This window comes from Pangasianodon hypophthalmus, chromosome 17 (assembly GCF_027358585.1).
Source record: "Pangasianodon hypophthalmus isolate fPanHyp1 chromosome 17, fPanHyp1.pri, whole genome shotgun sequence".
Taxonomy (NCBI): domain Eukaryota; kingdom Metazoa; phylum Chordata; class Actinopteri; order Siluriformes; family Pangasiidae; genus Pangasianodon; species Pangasianodon hypophthalmus.
In genome coordinates this window covers 13,808,938-13,835,742 of record NC_069726.1, presented here as the reverse complement: position 1 = coordinate 13,835,742, position 26,805 = coordinate 13,808,938, and the positions used below count along the sequence as shown (strand labels likewise).

At 38.9% G+C, this 26,805-nt stretch overlaps 1 protein-coding gene across 33 annotated transcripts in view; it reads left to right on the top strand.

Annotated features, from left to right (window-relative positions):
• Positions 1–26,805, top strand: part of dlg2 (discs, large homolog 2 (Drosophila)) — a 229,147-nt gene that overhangs the window by 123,916 nt on the left and 78,426 nt on the right. For 30 of the 33 annotated variants that reach the window (XM_026941645.3, XM_026941655.3, XM_026941644.3 and 27 more), the window contains one exon: positions 25,403–25,456. The exons of 1 other annotated variant lie outside the window; for it this stretch is intronic. In XM_026941645.3, coding sequence (XP_026797446.2) covers positions 25,403–25,456 — 54 coding nt within the window. Of the gene's footprint in view, positions 1–10,264; positions 11,174–19,618; positions 20,157–25,402; positions 25,457–26,805 lie in introns of those variants that run through there. 2 more of the 33 variants (XM_053241252.1, XM_026941665.3) reach the window with 2 other exon arrangements.

Genomic DNA, 26,805 nt, shown 5'->3' with positions numbered 1-26,805 from the left:
GTATATGCTTCGACTGAATATTATGTTAAGAAGCACTGGAGTAATGGAATTAATGTATTTGCATGGAAATCCATATCCATGGTAATCAAGCCTCTCAATCCCCTCAGTACACATTTTCAGCTGCTTTAAATAATTCTTCTATCATGGATGTAGTTAGAATCCTAACACAGCTGTAAGGTCGGATCTCAGTGAGTTTACGCTATACGTCTTAACCAGGCAGCTCTCCTGTGAGGGAAAACGTAATTAAAGCGAGTTATGCTGAAAGCTTCTTCTTACTCTTCTTCCCCCAATTGCATCCATCAGCTTTCATTGCAGGACACCGACTCCTTAAATTGGTTTGGTGACAAAGGAGCCGGTCTTTCTGATTTATTTAACAGAACCACATAGGGCCACATTGTCTGCATTCATCTTATAGTATGGTTTGTTTCTTTGTGCTTGTAAAATGAGGCTGCTGCATTAACTAAATGATGACGAGGTGTTTTTTTTTTTTTTTTATGATGAATGTCTGAGTTTAATGACTGGGCAGTGGACAGCGGTTCTGAGTTCTGCTGTGAAAACGGAGAGCTGGGCCAGCAGGTTTCAACATTATCACATTGAGGAAAAAAGATGCATAGACATTTTTCAAAAGTATCTCAGAACTAATTTTCTAAATTAATTAGCAGGTTAAATTAATTATTACAGCACTGCAGGGCAAAAAAAGTGTGCAGATGTTTCTCAATATCCCACCATTATTGATTTTCTTAATTAAATGCAAAAGGGATGAAACAGTGGTGTGCTTCATCATTATGTAGTCGTGTGTGGACATTGATTTATGCACATAATACTGGAGGAAGGTACTTATGATGTCCGGATGGAAATGTGATGGTGTTATAAAAAGGAGCTTACCGGCACCTCAGCTTGCTTCCCCTCAATTTTCGCATGTCCTCTTTATCCTGCTGTGTTATCTGGAATTAAAATAATGTATCCGCACAAACACAGCCACATAGATTAACATCTCAGAGTGGCTTATCTGTTTCTGCTTACAAGCTGTTTCATTTGTGAAGCTGTTTTTTTCCCTCCATTTTTAGCAGTGGACTCTTTCTCTTGTAGTAGATGATGACAGTCTACAATAGTGGAAGCCAGGAAGTTTGCTATTATTTTTCTTTTCCTCTATTTCTGTTTTTTTTATGGTTGAGCTGTCTGGGAGACTTGTAACTGCCAGATACTGGGTGACTAAGGAGACACCTGACTGGCTGATATGACCCTTAGCAAAGAGAAATGTTCCAGCTGTCCTTCATACAAATCCACAAGTTGGCTGATAAAACAAAAGCTCCTGTGGTCCCTCAGTCATTTATGGCATATGGTGCAGCTGGTACTCAAACCTGAATCCCAGTAGTAGGAAGCACACCCCTGACTGAGCCAATAAGGTAACCATAGCTCTTTCATATAGGTTGGCAACATTAATGCCTGAAGAGACTGAAGCATTACTCCTTGACAAAGCTTTGGCAGCAGTTATTTGGTCTCTCTCCTTATGTCCTTTCTCTGATAAAACAGCCTAATGACTCCTCCTCCTAATAAAATGGCCATAAGTAAGTTGCTAGGGAATCTCATTTTTCGTGAGCAAAAATGAGGCTCTAGTTTAGTGATCATGGCGCACACGCAAATACGAGGCATTAAATCATGGCATTGTATGTTTTTTGTAATTTCATGACCATCAGCGTAGGTGGAATGTTGCACAGGGCACTGCAAATGTAAAAAAATTGCTTGCATTTGGACGAATCCATTATCAAGAAGTTTGGTTAGGTTTGCTGCTGTGATATTCAATCAAATCAGCTCCTTCTGGTTCTCTGCGTCCAAATTATTTTATGATGGGCACTGCAAACAAACACTTTAGGGTTTTTTAGCACATTAGCTAGAAAAAGTATCTTTTCTAATTTCTTTGTGAACCACATGGTCAGCCCCTGACCATGACACCCACATGTGCTTTTTTGAATTCCAGATTTAGTCCTCCCTTTGCGGGTATAATAACATCCACTCTTCTGGGAAGGCTTTCCACTATATTTTGTAGCATGCCTTTGGGGAATTGTGTCCATTCAACTACAAGAGTATTAGTGAGATCAAGCACTGATCCATTCCATTTCATCCCAAAGGTGTTCAGTGGGGTTGAGGTCAGGGCTTTGTGCGGGCCACTCGAGTTCTTCCACTCCAACCTTGTCTTCATGGACCTCACTTTGTGCACAGGGACATTGTCATGTTGGAACATATTTGGGCCCCTTAGTTCTAGTGAAGGGAAGCTGTACTGCTACAGCATACAAATACATTCGGTACAATTGTGTGCTTCCAACATTGTAGTAACAGTTTGGGGGAAGACCCACAGTCTTGTACTTGATAGCTTTATCTGTAATCATCTGCTTCACACAAGCTCCAACAAAAAAAGCCTTTACACTTTTATTTCTGTATGAATATACAGAGGTATTTGATCTTTCTGTAATGTTGAGATTATCTTTCGGGAAAGGAATTAAATAAGCATCAATTTAATGTCAGATGAGAGAGAAAGTGAAAGTGTGTCAAAACTTCTGGTCTTGTGAAGTGCAAAACTGACTGATGATGCTTTTCCTATTCTATCAGCATTGATATTGCTGACCTCTATGCAAATATATATATTTTAAAATTTTAATACAGTAATGTTATTAAATGGACTAAATGGACTAATGCTTTTGGATCTCTAATTAGTTTAAACTTCACTGACATCTATGTAAAAACAACTGGATGGTTAAAAATAGAAATTCAGCTACTGTCTTAATTGGCCTTTAATAGCCAAAGTTATGTCATTTGTCTTATATGTTATAGATATCTTTATTATTTAGTTAGTAATTGGGTGAAGAAGTCTATTTACACTCACCAATCACTTTAATAGGAATACGTGTACACCTGCAGTCAGCCAATCATGTGGCAGCAGCACAATGCATAAAATCATGCAGATACAGGTCAAGAGCTTCACTTAATGTTCACTGCAAATATCAGAATGGGGAAAAGAAATGTGACTTTAATCATGGCATGGTTGTTGGTGCCAGATGGCCTGGTTCGAGTATTTCAGATACTGCTGATCTCCTGGGATTTTCACACACAACAATCTTTAGAGAATTGTGTGAGAACAAAAAACATCCTGTGAGCAGAGCGTCTGCAGTCTGAAACATCTTGTTGATGAGAGAGATCGGAGGAGATTGACCAGTCTGCCCTGAGCTGACAGGAAGTCTATAGCAACTCAAATAAGCACTCTTTACAACCATGGTGAGCTGAAAAGCATCTCAGAACACACATCAAACTTTATGGATACAGCAGCAGAAGACCACATCAGCACTCCTGTCATTCAAGAACAAGAAACTGAGGCTATCATGGACACACACTCACCCAAACTGGAAAGTTGAAGACTGGAAAAAGACCAGGTGATTTTTTTTCCAATCTTCAACTGTACAGTTTCGGTGAGTGGACGGTGAGTGTATACTGAAATTATGTTGTGACAAAAATAGTGAATATCCATGAAACCAGGTTGTAAGAAATGGGGCAGTTCTTTTAATGCTTTAAGAGCCACTGCAAATCAATACAAAGTTCTTCTGACTGATTACCTTCATATTACGCACAAGGGCTCACTGAAATGTTTGCTTCACAGTCACCACATCTCAGCCCAGTGGAACACCTATGGTAGATTTAAATCACTCCCCACCACCATCATAACACTATCTCTGGGAATATCTTTTGGAAGAATGGTGTTCATCCTCCAGAGGATTCAGTTCCAGTAACTAACAGTTCCAGAGACTTGTAGAATCTATGCCAGGGTGAATTAAAGCTGTTCAATGGCCTAACACCTTACTAAAACATTTATGGTTGTTTTTCCTTTAATTTGTCACCAGTCTGTATGTGACCCTCATGTACCCTGTTAAAATAACAGCTTTTTGTATGTCAGATTTTATTGATTTATGGCCATTATTGGTTATTACTAAAATTATCCTGCCAGTTTGTAGGCATAAATGTGAGATTAACCACATCGGATTGTCTTCTATGTTGCAGTGACGATAAAAATAAAGTGGTTCAAGAAAGTTTTTTAGCCAGAGTGACTCACACTGATGTCAGGCTTTTGAAAGTAGTGTAGTGTTGGAGGCTACATGAGGTTCCAGGAGAGAGCACTGTTATGTGGACAAGAGTAGGTGTTCTGTTATGAGTAGGTGTTTTGTAGTATTTAAGTGTGTGTGTTGACCTTGTACTCCAGCCCGTGTGTGCAAATGTAGACCCTTACTCCTCTTCTCTATCTTTATCTACTAGAGTCAAGGGCACAGACCCTAATTTATTTCAAATTTTAGCTAAAGTGTAAATTTTCTAACCAGAGGCTTCATAATTTATACAGAAACAGATAATGTCATATTGACACCTAGGTATTATAAGGTTCTATCTGGTTGAAGAGCTGTTTTGAAATATGGAACAAAGATTTGACATTCCAGCTAGCAAAAGTACTGAAAAGACCTGGACTTTAAGGTTACTTCAAATTGACATTATCAAAATTCTGAGACAGTTAGAAGTAAAATAATAAAAATTGGAACCTTAAGTATATTTAGAACCTTTTAATTCTGTTAGATTGAATACTATTCCCTTTAATAAGGTTCTATCTACCTGTGTCCTAGTAAGCATTCTTCTTATTATAAAACTAATAAATGGCAGTAATCTTGTCAGATAAAGTCATTTTGAGCCTATAAAGACCACTTTGATCAAATATACTCTTTAAAAAGATTTATATTTCTGATATCTAAAATACAAGACATTACATTTTTTCAAAAGCTCCTAAAAATTTCCTTACCATTTTTACCTTGACATTTAAAATAGTTAGCAATATTAAAATACATTAGAAGATTGAGGACTGGAAAGTGTCGCCTGGTCTTTGTCCAATCTTCAACTGTCCAGTTTCGGTGAAGGTGTACCCACTGTAGCCTCAGATTCCTCTTCTTGACTGACAGGAGTGGAACTCAGTGTGGTCTTCTGCTGTTGTAGCCCATCCCCCTCAAGGTTTGATGTGTTGTGCATTCTGAGATGCTTTTCTGCTCACCACAGTTGTAAAGAGTGCTTATTTGAGATACTGTAGCCTACCTGTCAGCTTGAACCAGTCTGGTCATTCTCCTCTGATCTTTCTCATCAACAAGGTGTTTCTGCTCACAGAACTACCACTCACTTTTTTGTTTTTTGCACCATTCTATATAAATTTTATAGACTGTTGTGCCACTGAGAGCACATTTTTGCCTCCATTTTGATATATGCTGTGAACATTAACTGAAGCTCTTGACCAGTATCTGCATGATTTTATGCTTTGTGCTGCTGCAGCATTATTTAAAGCTACTGTTATCTGATGGTAGCCACAATATTAGCTTTCCGGCTGCACTGAAGTCTTTCTAAAGTGCCAGAACATTTATACATTGTAAAACCAATGAGTACAGTTTTTATTACTCTAATGGAAGAAATGTAGAATGTCTCCAGCTAAAATTACCTTCTCCTCCAGCTTGCCATTCTGAGGCTTCAAGTCTGTTCTTTTATGTGAGAATGTGAGAATATTAAAAGGACATGAATATTGATTGGCTATAGGGTTGCGTTCATCCTGTGGTCATCCTGGATGATGACTGGCTGGCAGATAGATCCTTATAAAACCAAATTTGAGTTTGGAGAACCTTTTTTTTAATATTACACCAAAAACTATGCAAGAAAAAAAACCAGAAGAAAATAAAGTATACAATGTACATTATACTGAGGTCATGATATTATAATTTCATAATAGAATTTCAAATCATGTTATAATGAAATAACATTGAAATTCCTTTTGAAATATGGTGTCAATAAGTGACTGTGTTGTACATACAGGATTCAGACTGTGATTGAGCTACACTTTTATTCCACTAGGGAGCAATGAGGCTTCATTAGCATTGTTTTAATGAACATCCTAAGACTGGAACCCTGCTTCTTAGAGAGAGAGAGAGAGAGAGAGAGGGAGAGAAAGAGAGGAGACTAGTAAGATTATAATAAGGTTTGATCAATTGCTGCATGTCTGATTGCCTGCAGTTTTTCATGCCCATTTTGTTCAGTAATAGGTTCAATAGATTCTCATTTTGCCAAGATGAAAAGTTCTTTGATATTTCACTGGGTGTCAAAATTAATTGACTATTTCCCCCCATTCAGTCTTGTTTGCTCAAAAATAACCCCCAGCTCTGTCACTTTAAATTCATTATTTGAGACCCTGTTTGGACGACCGCTTCATTTATTCCATAATTGGAAGGACAAATTGTGGTGAGATTTTTGTAATTCAGGAGGGATGTGCTGTCTGGCTTTGACAGGTGATCGCGAGCAGGGACGCCACTCTGTAAAGTGAGATTTGAGTGCGGGGGCTGATTCCCCCAGGGTCACTGCCTCACTCATAGCTGTCTGCTCATAGACAAGCTGCCAGACCCCATAGTCACTGATGTGCCCTTCACGCTCCGCCCTGCGTCTAACAGCTCTCTGACAGCTCAAGTCACAGGCCTGGGAGGGGACACACACACATGTGCACATACCACACACACGCGCGCCCACACACACACACACACACACACACACACACACATATGCATAGACAAAATCTCGTGATTTCCTTCAGTACTGCTTGATGAAAGCTAATACTGGTTATACATGTTACTGTAATAAATATGCCATATCACCACAATTCAGATTATTTTGAAGTACACATACACTAATGCTAATACATAACCAATAACTAGTCTCAATTAAGTAACAGGTCACTAACTACAATACAACATTACTGACATTTATCAGAATAGTATCCTGTAGTTTTGTCAACCCAATAAAATATCGAAACTAACGCAAGGTGATGGTATTCCGTACATTTTTTACCGGTTCTGCACATGTTTTTTGTATCTATATGTCTTATCTGCAAGCTCTGATTTGTTCAATTCCAACCAGACAAATTCAAAATAAAAACAACATAAATATCCACCATCTGTCTCGCTAACTGAAAAACTCAATTAATTTTGCTTGCATTGTTTGCATGGGAGGTGAAGTTTTGATGTGTGGAATCCAAAATTCTCAGGTTGACTCTTTTCAGTGCCTAGAATCAGTGAATACACTCCTTTTGGGATCGACTTCCATGTGAACCGAAAACAGGATGGCAACATGATGACATGACACGCAACATTTATTAAAAATATATATTGTGCGTGCTAAGAAAATCAAACAACATAGCATTTATCAGTGAGAAGCCTAACTACTTGCAAGCTAATTGATTCAAATAGTTTGGCTACTTGCTGCCCAACACTGCGTAATGCACATGCTTTATGACATGATTGTCTTTTGAAGTGAGAAAACATTCATTTCATAGACTAATCATTCATCTGGGAGCAAATTCAGTCATTTTCAACCCATTGAGTGCTCATACAAACTACCGAATATTTGGCCAAAGTAGCATGAAAGATAGATAAATATGACCATGAATGGTCGATACAGGTAGAAAACCAATTAAGACGGTTAATAAGCATGGTTCAAGGAGGGACTTCATGCTTCCATTGTTTCTCACATTCCTGCAAATGAATGATTGCAAATTGAAATATTATTCACATGAAGAGTTTTGTCATGAGGCCAACAGCGTAGTGTAATGTAAAGTGTTTCCATACTTTAGAGGTCGTTTTCTATTGTAAGATGCTTTGCCATTTCCATGAAATATGTTTTTAATCTAAATTAAGTTACATAACACAGTCCAACTAATTGATAATGAAATTAATTATCAACTATTTGTTTTACTGAATTTTTATTAATTTTGTCAGTTGGTTATTGCAGCTCTAATTTGGTCTAAATTTGTCACTATAAAGTGCGACAATAATATATTCAGTTGCAAAAACTTTAAGTGCAAAAACTTTAACTTTAAATTCAGTTCAGTTTTATTTGGATTGTGTTTTTAACAATAGATATTGTCACAAAGCGGCTTTACAGAAAATGATCAATTCTTAGATGCTTCGCAGTTCTGTTTTGAAAGATTCTGCATCAAAGCACACAACTTCATAATCAGACTTTATGCAGAAAATTTTAACAGTACCAAACATAGAGAAATATATTAAGCTTAGAATTTGATGAAAATGAATATTGGATGAAAATGATGTATTGTTTTGAAAGTCAGCAGTCATACTGAAAAAAATAACGTAGTCTCTTGAAATCTAAAAGTCAGATACACCAAGAGAAAAAAAGATGCATATTTGCAGCGTAGCACACTAAATCATAATTTAATCGAGCTTGGAGAACGCTTGAAATTCCCTCCTAGTGGTTTATACGGTAAATTTGGTAGTTTAAAATGGTTCTGAAAGTAGGTGTTTGCTTTGTGTTCTCGCTCTACTTTGTCAGTTCACACAAACGCAGTACACCCATGGCTAGTTTCTATCAGCTTCCTTTCCCTGTTTCCATGTCCCAAGGAACAGCAGCTGTGCGATGGAGAGCCTTTTGGTCTTAAGTGGATTTTATAGCTAGAGAGATTAAAAGGGGGTGGGGGCTGAGTGTAAACTTCTAGCACCTGCTCAGTTCCACCTGTTTCTGCTCTGTTTCTGATCCTGCTGATGCTCTCATCTCAAGCCAGGGTTTCATTACTGGCCATCTTTAAATGACAAATGCCTACTTTATTATTGTACTTATTTTCCACAGTTTTTGTACTTATGCAAATTTCAATATGCACTTTGTGATTAATTTCCAACGTCTCGTGTGAAGTTCAAAGATCTTTTGATGATCCACGAATTTATTATTATTTTTTTTTAGCCGAGCACTGCCTTGATGCTTGTTCATAGGTCTGAGCAAATTAATTTGATTTATTATGCAGGCAAATTTTGTAGCATGTGAGGATTGTTGTGGTCTGTCAGGCACAAATATTGTTATCCCTTTACACAAGCAGCATTATTTGACTAATGCAGTAATTAACATGTACGCCACAGTGCCACATTGTACATCATCTCATTTAGCACACTGCCATATTTTTCTCTTGTGTGCGCGCGCGTGTGTGTGTGTGTGTGTGTGTGTGCGCGCAGTGGGATCTGAGCTTTTCTATAATAGATGAAGGCTCACTCTGTGCACAGACGGTGGGAGTGAGGTAATGTCAGTGGGCTGATGGGAAAAGAGGGACTGCTGTGTGGTGGCTATATGTATCTGAGTTGCTCTTTGGTCCATGCCAGTGGTTTTTTTTGTGTGTGTGTGTGTGTATGTGTGTGAGGGACAATATAACATTGCTTTCTCTCCCATTGTGTATGCCAGACACGAGGTCACTAGCCTTTTCCACCTCGTCATGCTCAGTCTCCACTCACCCACAGGGAGCGAAGGAATAAGTAAGTGAAGATGATAAACGGGAACAGAGAAAGGGAGATCGAAAAAAAAAGAGTCTTATCTATGTCTGACCAGGGGCAGGATAATCCCACAGCACACAATGAAGGACAGATTTCATCCAATCAGAGCCTTCGTCTGAGTATTCCAGTCTGCTCAGTCACATAAATATTGGCAGCAGTAGTACATCAATTATGGCATGGAGGCTAATAAAGACACACAAAACAAGTGACACACAACTACCCAACCATGTATGCATGAGGGAATTGGGAAGCACATTTCTTTGTTGTTGTTGTGTTCCTGAATCGTGTAATAAAACAATAAGATTAATATGCATTAAGACAGAATTATAATACGGATAGTTTGGGTTCTGAAATCTGAAATCTGAAACAGCTGTGACCACATCACAATAACAAGAATTCTGTATTAACATGCCAGGTATTAAACACTAAAGCCATTGTGCTGCCCATATAATACCCTAATCTTTGCCTGTTATGTTGATTAGCAACCAAAGCTACATTGCAAATAACATTAATAATAAATTAAATTATTTACTGAACACTGGATTTTATCAGATTGGTTTTGTCAGTGATTTCTAAAAGCATTTTGCTCTGTGCATAAGAACAGCCTTTACCTGTGATAAAATCATTGTAACGCACGCCCTCTTTATTCAGGTATTGTGATGTGGTCACAGATGTGCATATAACAAGTATTTTGCAGTGGCTTCGAACATGGTTCAGCCAATCAGATTTTAGAACTGAAACTATAATCACAGGGTTATCATCTTAGGCTGAGCTATTCACAGCCTTGTCCTTTTTACCTTTTCCTCTTTGGCTGGGTCCAAACTGCTATTCTGTTTTTGATCTCTCTCTCATATTCAAAAACATACACAAACATAGAAACACACAAAAACTGTGTGTGTATCTGTGTGGTCCACTACGTCAGCCCATTGATTGCTTCTAATCTGGTTGTGACCACACAGCCAGACCTTGTTTCCTGAGGCGCTAATTACTTGTAGTGTGATTTACGTTGCAAGCCTTCTCCTTTCTAATCTAATCTGATTTAGCTTTTCCAATCTGACCCCGTTTCTTCATGCATATACTAAGTCTGTGTCACTGCATACTCTCTGTTTACCTTGGCAGAACCATAGTGCAGCCTAGTCTAGCCTCGCCTGATCCCAGCCTGATCATTGAATTGCTGCGGTACAGGCCACGCGGCAGAGAGCGAGCCAGTCTGGCGTCCCACACATAGAGCTAGTCATTAGAAAAGAAAAACTGACTCTGCACTTTTAGGAGAAGTTTGCTCTGGCTAACTCATGTCAGAGTCCCCAGACTTTGGCTAAACTTTTTTTCATTTGAACTGGATTAGCCATATGAAGATGCTGGATTTTATTTTTTACGTTTCCTTTGCAACCTGGATGTAACCTCACTTTTTCATCTCCTGGATTTGCCTGTAATGTCTGTGCACTAGGAGCCTTGTGCTGGATTGGTCCACTGATTTTTTTTTTTTATTAAGTCTGTATGCAAGTTGTTTGATTCAGCTGGACAGTAGCATTATGAACCACTTGCTGGGGGATAGTGGCTCCTGCAGGGAGAAGATTCACCGGGGTAGTACGCCCACCCTCCTGCCCCTGGCTCAGAGTGAGGCTCAGGGACTGTGGCTGCGGCATAAACGCCACAGTGTGGATGTCTTGAGGAACAAAACTCCCGATCTGTGGCCCATAAAATCAGCCTCTCTGGCAGCCATCTGCAGATGGAAGCAGACTCTGAGGGAGAGGCTGCTGAAGCGACATCAAGGGAGCTGCACCCAGATTAGCGTGAGTGTGCAGGAGGAGTCTCTGATTGACAATAATGTTAAATAATACTGCAATACTATGAATGAAATATGGGACATGTTTGCTATATGGTGTCTAAACATTGTCTGTGCTGCATTATACTAGGTAGTCCTTAGAATATGTTTTATGACAATGTTGGGATCAAAACATTGTCAAACAACCAATAATGCTTGCATCTAATCCCTTACGTTCACACTATCAAATGACAAGTCACTTGTAGTTTGTCTCTTGTGGACATGTAGAGCCTGCTACTTCTGATGCATGTTGGTGTGCACTGTCGAAATTAGCAAAGCAAGGTAACTGCACTGGCTATGTACACTCACCAGAAGTACCTACAAGCTCTACTACATCCTTCCAAGCTTTATTTTACTTTGTAATGTCTCTATACACATTTAATGACAGAACAAGATGAAAACACAGTTATAAGCCTCAAACAGTAAAGGGGAAGTAATTGCAGGTAGGAACTAATGTTTTGAGTGGAGAAGATAAAGCGTCAGAACACAAGCGCTGTAGGTTTAGTCCAAGGACTCATTCATAAAGCATTCATGATGCTTTACAGCATAACACCTAATATGCACAGAACTGAGAAAACCTCAATTCAAATGTCTTGTTGCACTAGCGCTTTGTCATTTGCTGCTGTCGCTGAGGTCATGGCTTAGTATTGTACACGTACATAGAGAATGAATGGTCTCTGTATGAACATTGGGTATCTAATACACGAGGTTGAAAGAATTCTTGAATTAGAAGTGACATGCTATCACTTACTCACAGTGTTCTTTATTCTTGAGGTCTGTCACCTGTGTTATAAAGAAATAATGCTTCTTTTTTTTTTTTATACAAAGCTCTGATGCTTGGCATTACATTGAATATCAGATCATAGCCTTTCCATCTCCTCATTTTGCATGACTGCAAAATGGAGTTGATTAAGAAAATGGGAAATGTTTAATATTGCGCACACTAATTGGCAAGGACAGTTGACATGTTACAGTCCTGTCTACAGTGACCATGAGCACATACTGGAAACAAAGCTTTCATCAGGCAACCACAGGGTTTGTTGGTTTGTTCATCTGGGGACATCATTGAAGAGGATTTCCTTTACTTATAAACTCTCAAATAGTAGCACTTGCACATTGTACATAGAACCATCCAAACAACTATACAGCAACTTTTATTATTTATTATTATTATTATTATTATTATTATTATTATTATTATTATTATTTTTAAGATTCTAATCTAAACACTAATGGATTAGTATTACCACAGAGTGTTTTTCTCAGCACATATGCCAGTGTTGTTGCTGCCAGATGTCCATGTTTACTCGGGTTTGCCGTGTTTAATTCCATTTATTCTAGCTGTTTTACTTGTAATTTTACCTGCTAATGGAAAAGAGAGTCTCTGGGTCAATGACTGCTGCATAAACACCCATACTATGGACAGCTGATTAAATGTGGTGGAAAAAATATTATATTGAAGCTATTACACTGTAGTCTTTAAGCTTCTCAATTCCACTAATATTCTGTATGATTAACCTCTTGAACAGTCCCAACCCGGGGTGTGATATCAGCATTTTCAGTGCCATGGTCATTACGTAATGCCTCTCTCGCTCTGTCTCTGTCCCTCTGTGGGCTGTTGGCTCTGTTTGAAAGGTCTTATTGAACTATTGAATTGGTTTCATAATTTCAGGAGTTGCTTACGATGTCTGGCTCACTCCCCAAAGTGCAGAGGGTATTAGCTATTGAGCATGGCTTATGGAAGGAAGCGTCCCAAGAGAAAAGCCTGGTGACTATAATTAGGGTGTGTGGAGTTATATTCTGCCGTTGTGATGACTGAAGCTTGTCTCAAATGCTATATGACCAATCAAGGACTGCAACAAGTGCAAATGTTTGCACACTTATAAGAAATTGAAGAGGGAAAATGTAAATTAGATCATTCTCTGTGCTAGCCTTCACATATGTCAATATATTATTAAGTAAGTAAACAAAATTAGTGCTAAGTTTTACATTTCCTTTTCTGAATATAATAGAAATATTCTGCAATAACTGTGTAAGCCTATGGTTTGCCTTTATAACATTTTCCTACATCTTTTGTATCCTCTTCTATTAAGTTCTCCAGATTACGTCTGTACATCAAGAGGGTCAAGGCAAATGATGTCTTGTTGCAGGATAAATATTTTTGAATACTATTTTTTTTTTAGATAAATTGTTAAATAGGGACATTTTTGGGTGGCACAGTGTTGTGATGGCGAGCAGGCAGCTCCAGGGTCCATGGTTTGATCGTGAGCTGAGGTTGCCATCTCTGTGCATGTTCTTCATGGGTTTCCTCTGTTTTCTGGCTTTCTCCCACCTCCCAAAAACATGCCAGTACGAGGACAGGCTAAGATAAATGGCCTCTGGTTGTGAACGTGTGTGTGCATTGTTACCCTGCAATGGACTGGTGTCCCATCCAGGGTATTTTCCTCTCTCATGCCAAGTGTTTCCAGGATAGGCTCCGCATCCACTGCCTTCCTTACAAGGATCAAGTGCTTACTGATTGTGAGTGAGGTAAATTTTTCCCTTTTTTTCTGTTAAAAATATGAGGGATACAAACCTTTGCCCTCAATAGTAGGATAAACGATGATAAAATGAAAAGCGATGCTAACAAAGGATGCATGTCATCTCATGTAGTATTGTAACGCAAACCACATCATGCTAACTGATCCATATTAGCCATGCTTGTAATTTTAGCCTAACTGCTCCTTTCAAATGTAACATCATACCATAGCTTAGCAGTAGTTAGTAAAAACACAAGTACCTGAGACCAGAGGGGTTAAAGACAGACAAGAACCATGCTTGAGCAGGAGCTGACACCATCTCCTTTAATGAAATAGATACTGAACGTACTTGTAATAGCAAATCTTTTTCTTTATTTCTCTTTCTCTCTACAACACACCAAACATTATTACATCAGCACAGTTTCCAGCTCTTCGCCTCCTGACATTAGATTATAATCATCTCTCCATTTAACATAGAGCTCTGCTGAATCTCAGCCCACTGCAGCGCTCCGTGTGCACTCGCTTAATCTAATTACCTTCACCCTGCAGGAACCTTGCTTCCTACCCTGCATTATTTAAGCCACGATTCAGAAGTAAGGCTTAGCCGGGGCAGGGGATCAGAGCAGGACTTGAATGTGTCAGAGTTCAGCGCTGTGCACACAGTTTGGACCTGCAGTGCACTCTGTATCTCAGCTCAGAACTGTTGTAACATCACCTACTCTCATGCTGAAAGGCACTCAGGCAGAGGAGAGCATTAAGACATTTCTAGTAGCAGCTGATTTGATTTTGTAATGATTCAGTCTCCTTGTGAAACATTCATAAGATGCATTAGTGGTATATTAGAGTTTCTGAAAGCAATGGTAGTGTCTTAGTCTGTGCTCTCTGAAGGCCTTTGGGAGAATATTTTTGTGCCGGAAATTTGAAACAGATTTGCACTTCGGATGCATGCATTCCTTAGAATTGTTTTATAACACTGTGAAAAGTGCAAAAATATACTTTTACTGACAGAAATGGTGGCATTTTTCTATAACGTAACAATCAGGGATCTTCTCTGTACTACAGTTGAGTCACTGGCCGGCTTCCAACAAAGACAGAAGACCAACCTCTTCACCACGCACTTAAATAAATAAAGAAATAAAAAGTAAATTCTTGCCTCCCTTACTGTTCCTGGTATAGGTGCCGGATCCACCGTGACATTGAACAGGATGAAGTGAAGATAAATTACTGAATAAATTTACTGAAGATAAATGTTTTTGTTGTCCTCTCTAACACGGTTTTTGCTTGATAGTATTCTTAGTCTTTGACCTATTTGTACTAGCAGGAGCATATGTTTTGATGGAGACTACAAAGCACTTCTGTAAGTCAGTTGCTCTGCATAAGAGCGTCTGCCAAATGCTGTAAATGTAAGTGTCTGTAGTCCTTTACAACAACCCTTAAGATGGCTTCCGTATAATATAATCCAGACTATAAACGCAGACACACTCTACGACACTCCAGTACTCTTTAAAGGGCACAGCAGCTGCTCAGTTACAGACTCTGTCTCTCTCCTGTATGAGACGAGAGCAACTCTGTTGAAAAGTTCAGGACTTCAGATGAACCCACCAGAAATGTCATTTTCTTTTATTTTCTCTCAACAGCACACACTGTTCATCCCTAGCGCAGACTTCATGTGAAGTGTATGATTGAGAAAATCACTGTCAGTATTGCTTTTTGAAGGGTTTGTTATCCGCAGGGAAACAGACTGAAGGTGAGCTGCAGGTGCCACCGTGTGGTGAACTGCTGTAACACACATTATTCACACTGACACCTTCTGCTTAAGCAGCCTATCTGTATATATAGTTCTTTCATGTTATTTCACAGTTTATGTATTTGTTGTTTGCAATATCAGTGTAAAAGATTTGAGTCCTGTCACAGCTTTCCAAAATCTTGTGTGTGATGAGTTAGCTTTTTTTTTTTTTTTTTTGAACTAGGGAACTTTGAACTGGATATTGGAAAATATTGTGCCACAGTTTATGAAGAACTTTATAGCTCCCTAAACACATTATAAAATTATTTGAAATGATATTGTTTTTATCAATTTAACATCTATTCAACATCAAAAAAATCCATTGTTTAAAAGGTAATATATAAAATATTGTATTTTAAAGTACAAATACTTAATCAGTTGCTTACACTACATGCAGTAGAATAGTGAGACCCACCATATCAGAAAAAAGTGTGTGTGTGTGTGTGTGACAGTCTGTGTGCATGTGTGAAAAATATGAAAGAGAGAAACTCATGTTGCATGTGTCTGATAGCTCATGCAGGATTTCAGTGAAGCAGCAAATGACCTGTCACATACTGACAGCACCGATCAAGCAGTTAGCCAGGGTCAAATGTGTATATGAATAGTTCAGTGTGTGTGTGTGTGTGTGTGTGTGTGTGTGTGTGAGAGAGAGAGAGAGAGAGAGAGAGAGTAGCACTAACTGAAGATTAAATTAAGTGTGTGTAAATGTGTCATAAGTGATGTGTATGTATTAACATTAACTGCTTTGAAAGGGGCAGCAAAGAAGTGTGTGTGTGTGTATGTGTGTGTCACATAAATGTGAGTGGTATTTGATTTGATATAGTTTATATAAGTTTATATATGAGGGATACTTTAGTTGAACATACTGGATGGAATTGTGAGAAGTCTTTTGGATGACACAACATTTGGTGACATTTCTACGGCTGTCTCGTGATTGTCGTCTTGATGATGTGGCATCACAGTTGGTTGGCATGCATGTGTACAAGTGGGCATCAACACCTAGTTATGACACACAATTCAACAAAACCCATAAATAACACATGGCACTTTTTAGGTGTTTTAGAGATTAAAAGATTGTTTTGACATGGTGCCATAAGAGTTTTATCCACTGGGTTTCATCCACGAATTCGAATCCCATGTTATAAGCATCTATAGCTGATGGCTGGCTTCACATTTCTTCTCCCTCGCAGGTTGGTAGCTGTGGTATGATAGGGGAGCCTTAAGTGGTGGTGGGAGATTGGCCAAGTCTAAATTAGAAGATCAGGAGAAGGTGGGTGGGATGGGGGGTACCATTCTTCACTCTAGATTGGTGTTCTTCTTCACTCTAGACTGAATTATAGTTGTTGATTTCTTTTTTGATGACATAACTCACACACACACACAGAATAAAAAACTGTAAGAGTTTGCTGAGACTCACTTTTGGAGAACAGTCGTACTTCTTGTGAGGGGCCTTCTCCCAGACAAAAGAAAAGAAGAACAAGAACTCTTAGTTTCTCATTAGAACAACTCTTCAACCCCTTATTCCCATTGCCATGGCAACGTGCGGGGCAGGCAGCTGTGTGTTCGAAGTGTGTGTGTGTGTGTGTGTGTGTGTGTGTGTGTGCACTCTTATAAATGGGCCTTTCTACAAACACATTCAGTTAATCCAGTGCTAAGTACAGTTCAGTCATGGATAAGAGCTCATATCATGTACGGATTCCTCACACACACACACACACACACACACACATTTAAAAATGTCTGGAGCTCACACTCTATCACATCTGCAGCTGTGGATGAAAGCAGCTGCACATCACTTTTATTTAGCTATCAAAGGCTTTTATTTAGCTATCAAACACTACAGGCAAAAAAGTGCAATTTTAAATCCAAAAGATACACTTCTGAGAGAAGATTACTTTCTTTTTCACTAATAAATTTTAAAAAGTGACTTACTGAAAGCAGTAGCCATGATTTACTTTTGTTCGTTTGGCAGATGATTTTTATTCAATATAATTTGTCACTGAGAGAAGAAATCAATTCTGCTCATCCAGTCCTGCTCATACTGTAGCTGTTAAGCAGTGCTGGGATTGAACTCGAAACAACTAACATCGTGTGTTAGGAGCTAGTATTAAATCAATCCAAATCAATTCAGTTTTGTATAGTATTTATAGACAGTGTCACAAAGCAGCTTGACAGAAATCCGGATGTTGATTTAGATCCGTAATGAGCAACGCAGACATGACAGAGGCAAAGAAAAACTTCCTGAGATGGCATGAGGAAGAAACCTCGAGAGGAACTGAGACTCAAAAGATACCCCATCCTCTTTTGGGTGGATAGTGCGATTAAAAATCATTAGCTTAAACCATCAAAACCTATATTATATACAGTGTATTAAGTATCAACTGAAGAATGATGTTATTATTACTTTTAAGAATGATAAAATAAAAACAGATATTTTTTTTATACTAATGTAGTCGAAGAACAGTCTAGTGCAACAGAAGAGCAATTATATTGTTGAATTTTGATAATATTGACTGTTAGACCAATAAGATATGTTTCTATAGAAACTGTAACTGAAAACAAGTCTATAATCAGGCCTAAGGCTTAAAAGTTTGTATCAGAAATTGTGACATAAGTATATACTATATACTGGGAGTATATTATTAGGATATTTACAATTTTACACATAAATACTGTCTTACCTGTTGCTTGCGATAGCCTGTATTTACAGCCTGTGCTAGCAGCAATACACTGAAACCTCATTCATATTTTTTATCAAATACAGTCACGATTTACTCTTTGATTTAAAAAAAAAAAGTCCTCCATTTGGAAAGAAGGAAAACTGATGTTTGAAATGCCTCAGCAGAGGCCAGTATGAAAGGAACAGTATGAAAGAGAATTTCTGAGAACCAGAATCACGACTGACAAGTGCAGCTTTTATGCTTTACGGAGATCGGAACAGAAACATTGCAAAGAAACATTTTCTCTTCTCTTACTGTTTCTTTCCTTCTATCTATATATGTGTTTTCGTGGCAAGTCCCATTATTATCTTGTCATTAGGTGTTCTCCAGGTCTTGATGCAAGTACTGCCGCAAATATCCAGCTACCACAAACACTAACCATTTATGCATACACAACATTTAATGCATCAACTAACACATTGTCCAAAACCATGATGTTTTTGCTTACTGTCCTCAGGGTAAATGGCTGGGTGGATGGAATTGCAAATAATCAGACAAGCCAAGCGATTTTAGAATTTGGCCAAAACCAATGGAAAGAGTTTGAGAGGCTAAAGTTCAACTACTGAATAATTAAAGTCATCCTAACCTTTGTCTTACATAGTTTCATCATTACATTTTATAGGGAATTAAAATGGTCACTGCGGTACTTTTACTACATTCTTTAAAAAAAGGAAGAGCTGAAAATCTGAGTCATGTGTTTAATGTGATTCTAATATGGTTAAGGTTCTAATATGGCAGATTATTATTGTGTCATGGCATATTAGACCATACCACATTCAATGTGCTGTTGGAAGCATTCATATTTTCATAAAGCCTGGACTACTTGATGAAGGAAAATGTAGGTGTAGTGTAGGTGCTTTCCTGTCTTTTTTAGCTGACTTAGTGTAGAGAAATGAATGTAACATGACTGCAGTGTGAGCCTGTAGCCAGTAGGTGGAGGAATGCTCTCTGGCAGAACTGACCAGCAGTACTGTAAGAAGGCTATTGTAACACATCTGCATGATTTAGCATGAGCAGTTTAACATCAGTTACTGTCTGTAAAGCCTTGTTGTGATTAAATGTGACAGAGAGGAAATATATATATATGTATGTATGTATGTATAGAGAGAGAGATGGAGAGAGAGACAGAGAGAGAGAGAGAAAGACTGAATACCACATTGTTATACAGAAAGGTGTTATTTAACTTAAGTGAACCTTTAAGTTAATTGAAAAATCTTATTATTTGTGTTTGCATGTGCATCGTTTTCTCCATATCTTTACAGGTAGCATTTTATGTTTGCTTACGGTTAAATAGGATATTGTAAAATTGCACTGAAGTTCATAATATTAATGTATTAAAAAGAATATATTTTATTTTATGATCATTTAAAAAGTGTGTATCCCCAGAATTAAGTGCACTGGCAATCCAGCTGTATAGAGGATAGATCTACTGACAGAGTTTGGCTCTCTCTCTCACTCTCTCTCTCTTTCTCTCCTGATCACTGGCCCACACACACACACACACTCTCGCTCAGCACGGAGAGAGCAAGCACAACTCAGAGGAGAGGCACTCGCTGCAGCTGTGCGTCCTCAACTACTGCTGCTTCCTGAATACAAACGACTACAGAAACTGGAAGAGACAGACAGAGAGAGGGGGGTGGGGAACAGTGTGTGGCCAGAATGACTGCCCACCTGGCCGAGCAGCAGAGCTGTTGTCTGGAGATGCATGCCAGAGGGGGCAACACTCCTTGTGGATGCGGATACCCGGAGTCGTCTGCCCCGGCTGTGCCCACCATGCCACGGCAGCGTGCCAGGCTCACAGCATCACGCTCTGACGGCTCATGGAGGAGCCCGAGCAGAAACATGATGCTGCGTACTAAGGGGGGCAGCTGTGACCTGTGGTCTGAGTGCAGTTGTGTCCAGCATGGTTGGCGTGAACCGTACCAGGTAAAGAAGAAGAAATAAGAGTGGTTGAGAATGGGATGTGAGAGGAGAGGAGGAAGGATGTAGGTTAGAAAAAAGAGGAGAGGAAGAGAGAAGAGAGAAGGAAAGAAAAGGAGGAGAGGAAGGCTGAGTTGTCTGAGTGCCAGAGAAGTGCGCACTGGGCTGGCTATCTTGTAGACAGTAGCATGTTGTGTAATGGTGTGTTTTGTAGTCTGTGGTGCTGATTGTGTTAACGCATTTTTACCGGATCTGATGCACATGTCTTCTGAGAACTAACTAGCTAAAGCCACCTGTCTCTCTGTCTATCTTTCTGGCCACTTGCCTATAGAAGATTTACATACCGACTTTAAACCATAGCTATACATCTCTCTAAGTGTGTGTATGTGTGACATGTACTAAAATGTTTCCCAGTAACACTTGTATATTTTAAATGTGCACTCTGCAATACTTAAAAGTGCATCTGGACTTGCAATAATCACGCAACGTTAACATACCTTAGAAAAAGGAAGGATTTGTATTAATGTCATCAATAGATCTGGATAGGTTATTTATTTCCTGCTTCGATTTACATTTTCTGTCCCAGAAATGAGCTCTGCCCCAGACAAAGCACAGCAGCTCAGTTTTGTCACTTTTTCTTAAAAAGCAATCTGCAAGGAAAGATATGAAATTTAACACAGAGGGTGAAGTTAGTTTGGAAGAACAGTAAGGCTTGTTAATATTTTCACTGCCATTGCAGTCGACGTGGTAGGCAATAGAGGGCTGTAAAAATGACAAACTGCCCCTTTAAGAGTTAAGTGCATGACCAGAACAGGGTTGGATGTGATCATGGTGTGTACTGCGAGTGTGTGCGTGTGTGTATCTGTTGGTTTGAGTAGTGACAGCAGTGTTTGAGTTCTCTAGCCTCTGTGGTGTGCTCTAGCCTCCAGCCTCTTACAGTGGAGATGCGTACTTGTTCCAAACACACACATTTCACGTGCCTGTTCCCGTGATCGTATTCAGTTACATCATCCTTGCTTTCACGCTGAATTTTCAGTGGTTCAGTGATTAAACCTCATAAGTGTTTCATGTAGATGAACCCAGCTGATTGACTTCAATACTTGCCATGATTATGATAATATGAAAGCCATTTAAAATGGTATTTCATGCTGCACAACCACGGTATGTTTAGAATTACAATGAGACTCATCCAGACCGAGCCTCACATTGATGTATGGAGCTGGTCAGGGAATCCAGGATGGTGGTTCGTGGGTTGAGTGCTGATTAAGAGTGGCTGTGGAGGTGATGTTTGCACACCTCAAGAAACCTTGTCCAGCCTCTAATTGGGTTGTAGTTAACTAGGTTCTCGCTTCTTTGTGCACACACTGCTTCTTGTTGTGCTGTGTTACGGATGGGTTGTAACATGGGGACATGTACTTGTATATTATTGAGGCTGGTGGCTCTATGTATAGAATCTCTCTGGCCTGAATTATTAAGTGCAGTAACCTAGAACAAGAGCTGCAGCTGCAGTTTGTGCTTGAGTCACCCAAAATGCATTTTACATCATTATCCAAAAACTCTTAATCCCTATTTGAAGCTGGTATTAGGAATTCTTTTGTGGTAATCGGATGGATTTGATTCAAGGATTTGGCACAATGTGGCTGAGAGTATACCGTGTTGCAGGCTTGCTGATCACTGTTCTGACACAGCTGCTCATTTATAGTGATATAAACTACAGTACTGTACTACATGCACAAATAACAACTATACAATCCTAATCAGACGAAATATTCTTCACCCACAGCTTTTAGCCTGGAGCCTGACTGGGATTGTTTTGGGTTTCCCAACTCTGCTCACTAATCTAATCTAAGCACTACATCCAGCTAATCTGGCCCTGAATATTAGGGCCAGGTGTGTTGTAACTAAACATTGCAAGGTGCTTGATCTCCAGGAATGGGATTGGGTTCCCCTGCTCTAAATAACTTAAGATTACCTAAGCTAAACTTTCCAAAAATATAAGGCTATTACAAACACTTACTGGATTAACTGATTATATTCACTCCTAGATATTTTGTTTGTGAGAAATGATGAATCATGGCACCTACAGTGCTTTCTCATGACGTTTGTGGGTGGTTACTGCATTCACTGATCACAAAATGGAAAAAGAGAAAAGAAAAAGAAGGGTTTTTCTGTAAAGAGCTTTTGCAAATTTTGCAAAACACAAAATATCCCAGAACAGCTCCACTGAAATAACCACTTTAAACAGTAAAGCAGGTCTTAGAGAGGGAGTTCTGCCCTGATTTGCTTGCTCTCGGAAACTCTGGGGAAATTATTCACAGTATCTTCAGACTCTTCCTAAGCATTGCCATGGTTTAGCCACTCTGCATCCAAGCACACGTACACACACTCATCCATAGCCTGCACCCCTTCTCTACACTGTACACTGCATCATCTTCCGAAACCATTCAATACACACTTCTAAGTTTATTAACCATCAATGACCGGAATGTTCACGCTTCTATGGGGGAAGAGAATTGACAAATAAATGTGATTTCTACATTATTATTAGTATTATTATTAGTTCCTCTGATAGTTTGGATACATGAACTATTTACCCAGATTTGTATTACTATTATTGTTTATTGCCTCAGCCATGAAAACAAGGAGTTCTGCTTATATTAGGAAAAAGGGCATACATGGAAGGAATTGTGTCTGGACTTAACAGTCTCTCTAGTGTAAGCTAGTCTGTTGATTACATCCAAAAATGGCAATTTACACTAAAGATTATGACTTTCATGTGGTTGTGAAGTCTTACCACAATTTGTTCCATGGAGCATGATTATAATTTTCACCTCTTCAAGGACTTGTTTCAACCACTGTGACAGTCAGAGCCATGAGGTACTTCATAGTGTGTCTTATTTAAGGAGTTCTTTAGTGCAGTATTTTCAGTATCAAATACTGTATCATATGATTTCCTGCCTCTGTAGTATGATGAAGCTTTATGTAGGTGTTCTCTGTCACCTGTAACTAAGGTGTGAGGTCTTAACTAGGTTCTAGAGAGTCAGTCATAAAACCCTTTTAAAGCCATACTGTATAATATTTTAAGCTGTTGAACTTAATCCCAGGATCTCCATGAGGCTTCAGTCGACATGCATTTAACTTTTAATCTCCCTGTGTATTGTGCTGCAGAATCTACATTGCACACACACTCCCCCAAAGGCACTTGTTGCGATCGGTTTCAGCTCGCAGGATGATAATTCTAGTCTTGACATAGTGTTAAAGTTTGGCGGAGGCTTGTCAGTGGGTAAGTCTCTCTTATTGGTCCCGTGGAGACATAATACACGGCTTCGGCTTGCCTGAGTTTTATTAGGGTTTCTTTTTATTCACTGAACAAAATTGACATTTGTTGAGATACTGCTGCAATTATCACCAGCTGTACTGCATCCCGGTGTGACTTCATAACAAAGTGAGGTACAATAAAACATGGTATAGGTGCTATATATCATTGCTCACATGAAGCTTCTAATGCAGCACTCTTTCAATCAGGGAGAAAAGGCTGAAGTGGGACATGAAAGGCTTTCTTGTGTGTGCATAAGGCTCTATAAATGAAGAGGTGTGTGGGTGCGTGTGTCTTCATCAGACCACATCGATGTAACAGAAGCTCTTAATTAATTTCCTGCTGTGTTGCTGTACCGTCCTCTCCCTCTCCCCTCTCCCCCCTCTCCCCTCTCTCTCTCTCTCTCTCTCTCTCTCTCTGTCTGTGATTGAAGCAGTAGCTCTTGTGGCTTTCATTAATGTAGTCAGAGCCTTGTGCAGTCAGCAGGCGAAGTCTCAGCCTCAGGCATCGATTGCTCTCTCAGCAGTGCTGCCACTCTCTCACCTGGGCTTTGTGGTACTGCTACCTCTGAATTCTAATGTTCTTCACAGCCTCTTTATGTGTGTATGCGTGTGTGTGTCAAGACCATGATGTTTTGTAATGTAATCAAGTCCCTGGATTGCTGGCCTCAGGCCAATTATATGTTTGAATTAAGGCTTGATGAGAGAAACTTGAATCAGTGTTAAAGGGAAACCTTAACCTGTAGTTCTCTGGTGTGAAATCAGTAACTTCAATCGGATTCAGATCAGATTCAACTGGTATTGACTATTTGTCTCTTATAATGTAATACATTAATGTATCATATAATATTCTATGTACCATAATGTACGGTAGTATATTTTACCTCAAACAGGCCTGACCTATTCATTTTTATTCATATGTGTCATAAGCAGAGTTTATGAAAAGTTATGACCAAGAATTTGACTGCATTTCTTTATTCTGAGAGAAAAACATAAATTGTTTACTCAAAACTCAATTATAATGGAATTCTTAGAGCAGTTGTTGAGCTGTTTTAAAATTTGCAACTGTATAATATAATTATAATGCATCTATACAGTTATCTAAAAGAGTCTAATAATAAAGGTCTTAGGATGAGATAGACGTTAAAGAATATCATACCAAAGCTGTCATACAAAAGCATTTTCCAAAATCTGAGCAATACTGTAAATAGTAATACGGGGGTTTTTTTTGTTTTGTTTTGTTTTGTTTTGTTTTTTGTATCCATGCATGATCGGACACTTCTGAAGTATTAATTCTTATGCAAATAAGTAGTCCCCTCTCTGCAATTACACTTCCATTTTAAGTTAGTTCTTTTACAGTTAAAGAGGTGAAAATGGTAATCTCACACATGTTAGAGATGCAGTAGATAAATATTAGTCATAAAGACACTGGAGTATTCTGTAACCTATTTCAGGGTGTTGTAGAAAGGCTAGATTTTCATGTGTGCATGTGCTTATGTGTGTGTGTTTGTGTAAGAGAGAGCTACAGAGGATAAGTTGTGTAATTAGGACCAGCATCTGTGCAGCGATGCACCAAAATCAACATCAACCAGCAATAACAGAGGGATCTTTGTGTTTGGAAACAAAGTGAACACAAAAATTTCAACTAGACTAAATATTGTCTAGACTGAAATGTCCTTTTGTTTTTGGTTTGTCATGCTTTTTGTTCTGCTTTTCAGTTTCAAAATGTTCCCGTGTGCTCTGTAATGTCATCCTTCTTTTCACCTGTGATTGTGTGTGTTTTGGCTCAGTGTGTTGTGTTTGCCATATTGGAGCAATGTTAATAAATCTGACATGACTACTTCATCTCCATACAGAAGCGTTACAGCACAGGTTAATAGAAACTAGGACAGGTCTTACATGGCTAACCTACCCTGATGTCTCTTTCTCTCTTACAGGCAAGCCCAGCACCAATTATAGTCAACACAGACACTCTGGAGTCGGTACCTTATGTGAGTTTCACAGTTTTTCATCTGTTTTCTTTTTCATGTTTTGTATTGGTATTAATTTTAGTACTAAATACGAACAAACAAATACAGATACGAATAGAAGGTACACTACTGGATTTTTTTTTTAGAAAGCTAAGGTCATCTGGTTGAGACTGGAGGTGTGTATTGGGACTGGGGTGCACATGTGGGAGAGTTTTACTTACATTCATCAGGTGTGAAGCTCGCAGGACAAACAAAGACTATACTGCATTCGTTCATTCATCCTTAGTAACCCTCTCCTCAGGGTTGTGACGGTTTAAAATATCCTACTAGTTTGTTTATATTTTGAGAAATAGAACCAAATTCCAGCGAAATTCATAAGAAAATAGAGCAGCGATTTACAGTAAAAGTAACAGTGTGAGCAGAATTAAAAAAACAAAGTCCCTTGCACATCTCTTGTTGAGACCAAATATGAACTTGAGTGATGTGGATGAGATTGGAAAACTGCCAGGGCCAGAATTTGCACACAATACTAACAGAGCTGCCATTTCTACCTCTGGATTTTTTCCAGTGTTTTACAGGACAGAGTGGTAGGCTGCATATACAGGTAGTGGTATTATGTTACACCCATAGTGTGTAATATAAGACACAGTTGGATGCAGTGTTATGGTGTCAAGTGAGTTGTGGCTTACTTAGTAACATTTATGTGACATCATTTGTCATATGATAGGTCTCTCAGATAAATATTACATGAGATTTATACATAAGACTGCGACATTGGGCGCTGTATTGTAACGGATTGCAAGCTAAAGCTTTCTGATAACCACCGGAGCTTTTCCCTCATCGGCATCAAGCATGAATGTCTGTTCTCTGTGGTGCCTGGCAGCAGCGAGGGAGGTGACTGAATTTGGATGAATAAAGTGTGAATAAAGACAAATGGACTGGAGATGAGTGAGAAAGATGGGTATGAAAGGTAGAGTGCAGAGGGAAAGACAGATCACTAAACAGACATCATTGATGATCAAATAAAAAGCAGGTGGGTTCACTATAGAGTGGCACATTTGTATTATTATGACGCTGATATATTATTAATGGTGATGTACAATATTGTACTATCAATTTTAGTGTTACTGTCTCAAGAATGAAAATAGTTGAGTAAATACAGCCTTGAAATACTCTCAGGGGTTGCAGCCTGAAGTGCAGTTTTTAGATTTCTTATTACAAATTTATATGATACTATTCTGTTCCTTAATGTCTTGGAAGAATACTGGTATATGTCAAGGCTAACTTTAAAAAATGCAGGAGACAAAATATAACAAGCTGAGCTTGAATTGATTCCATGTGGAATATTTTCAAACCCTGACACAATAACG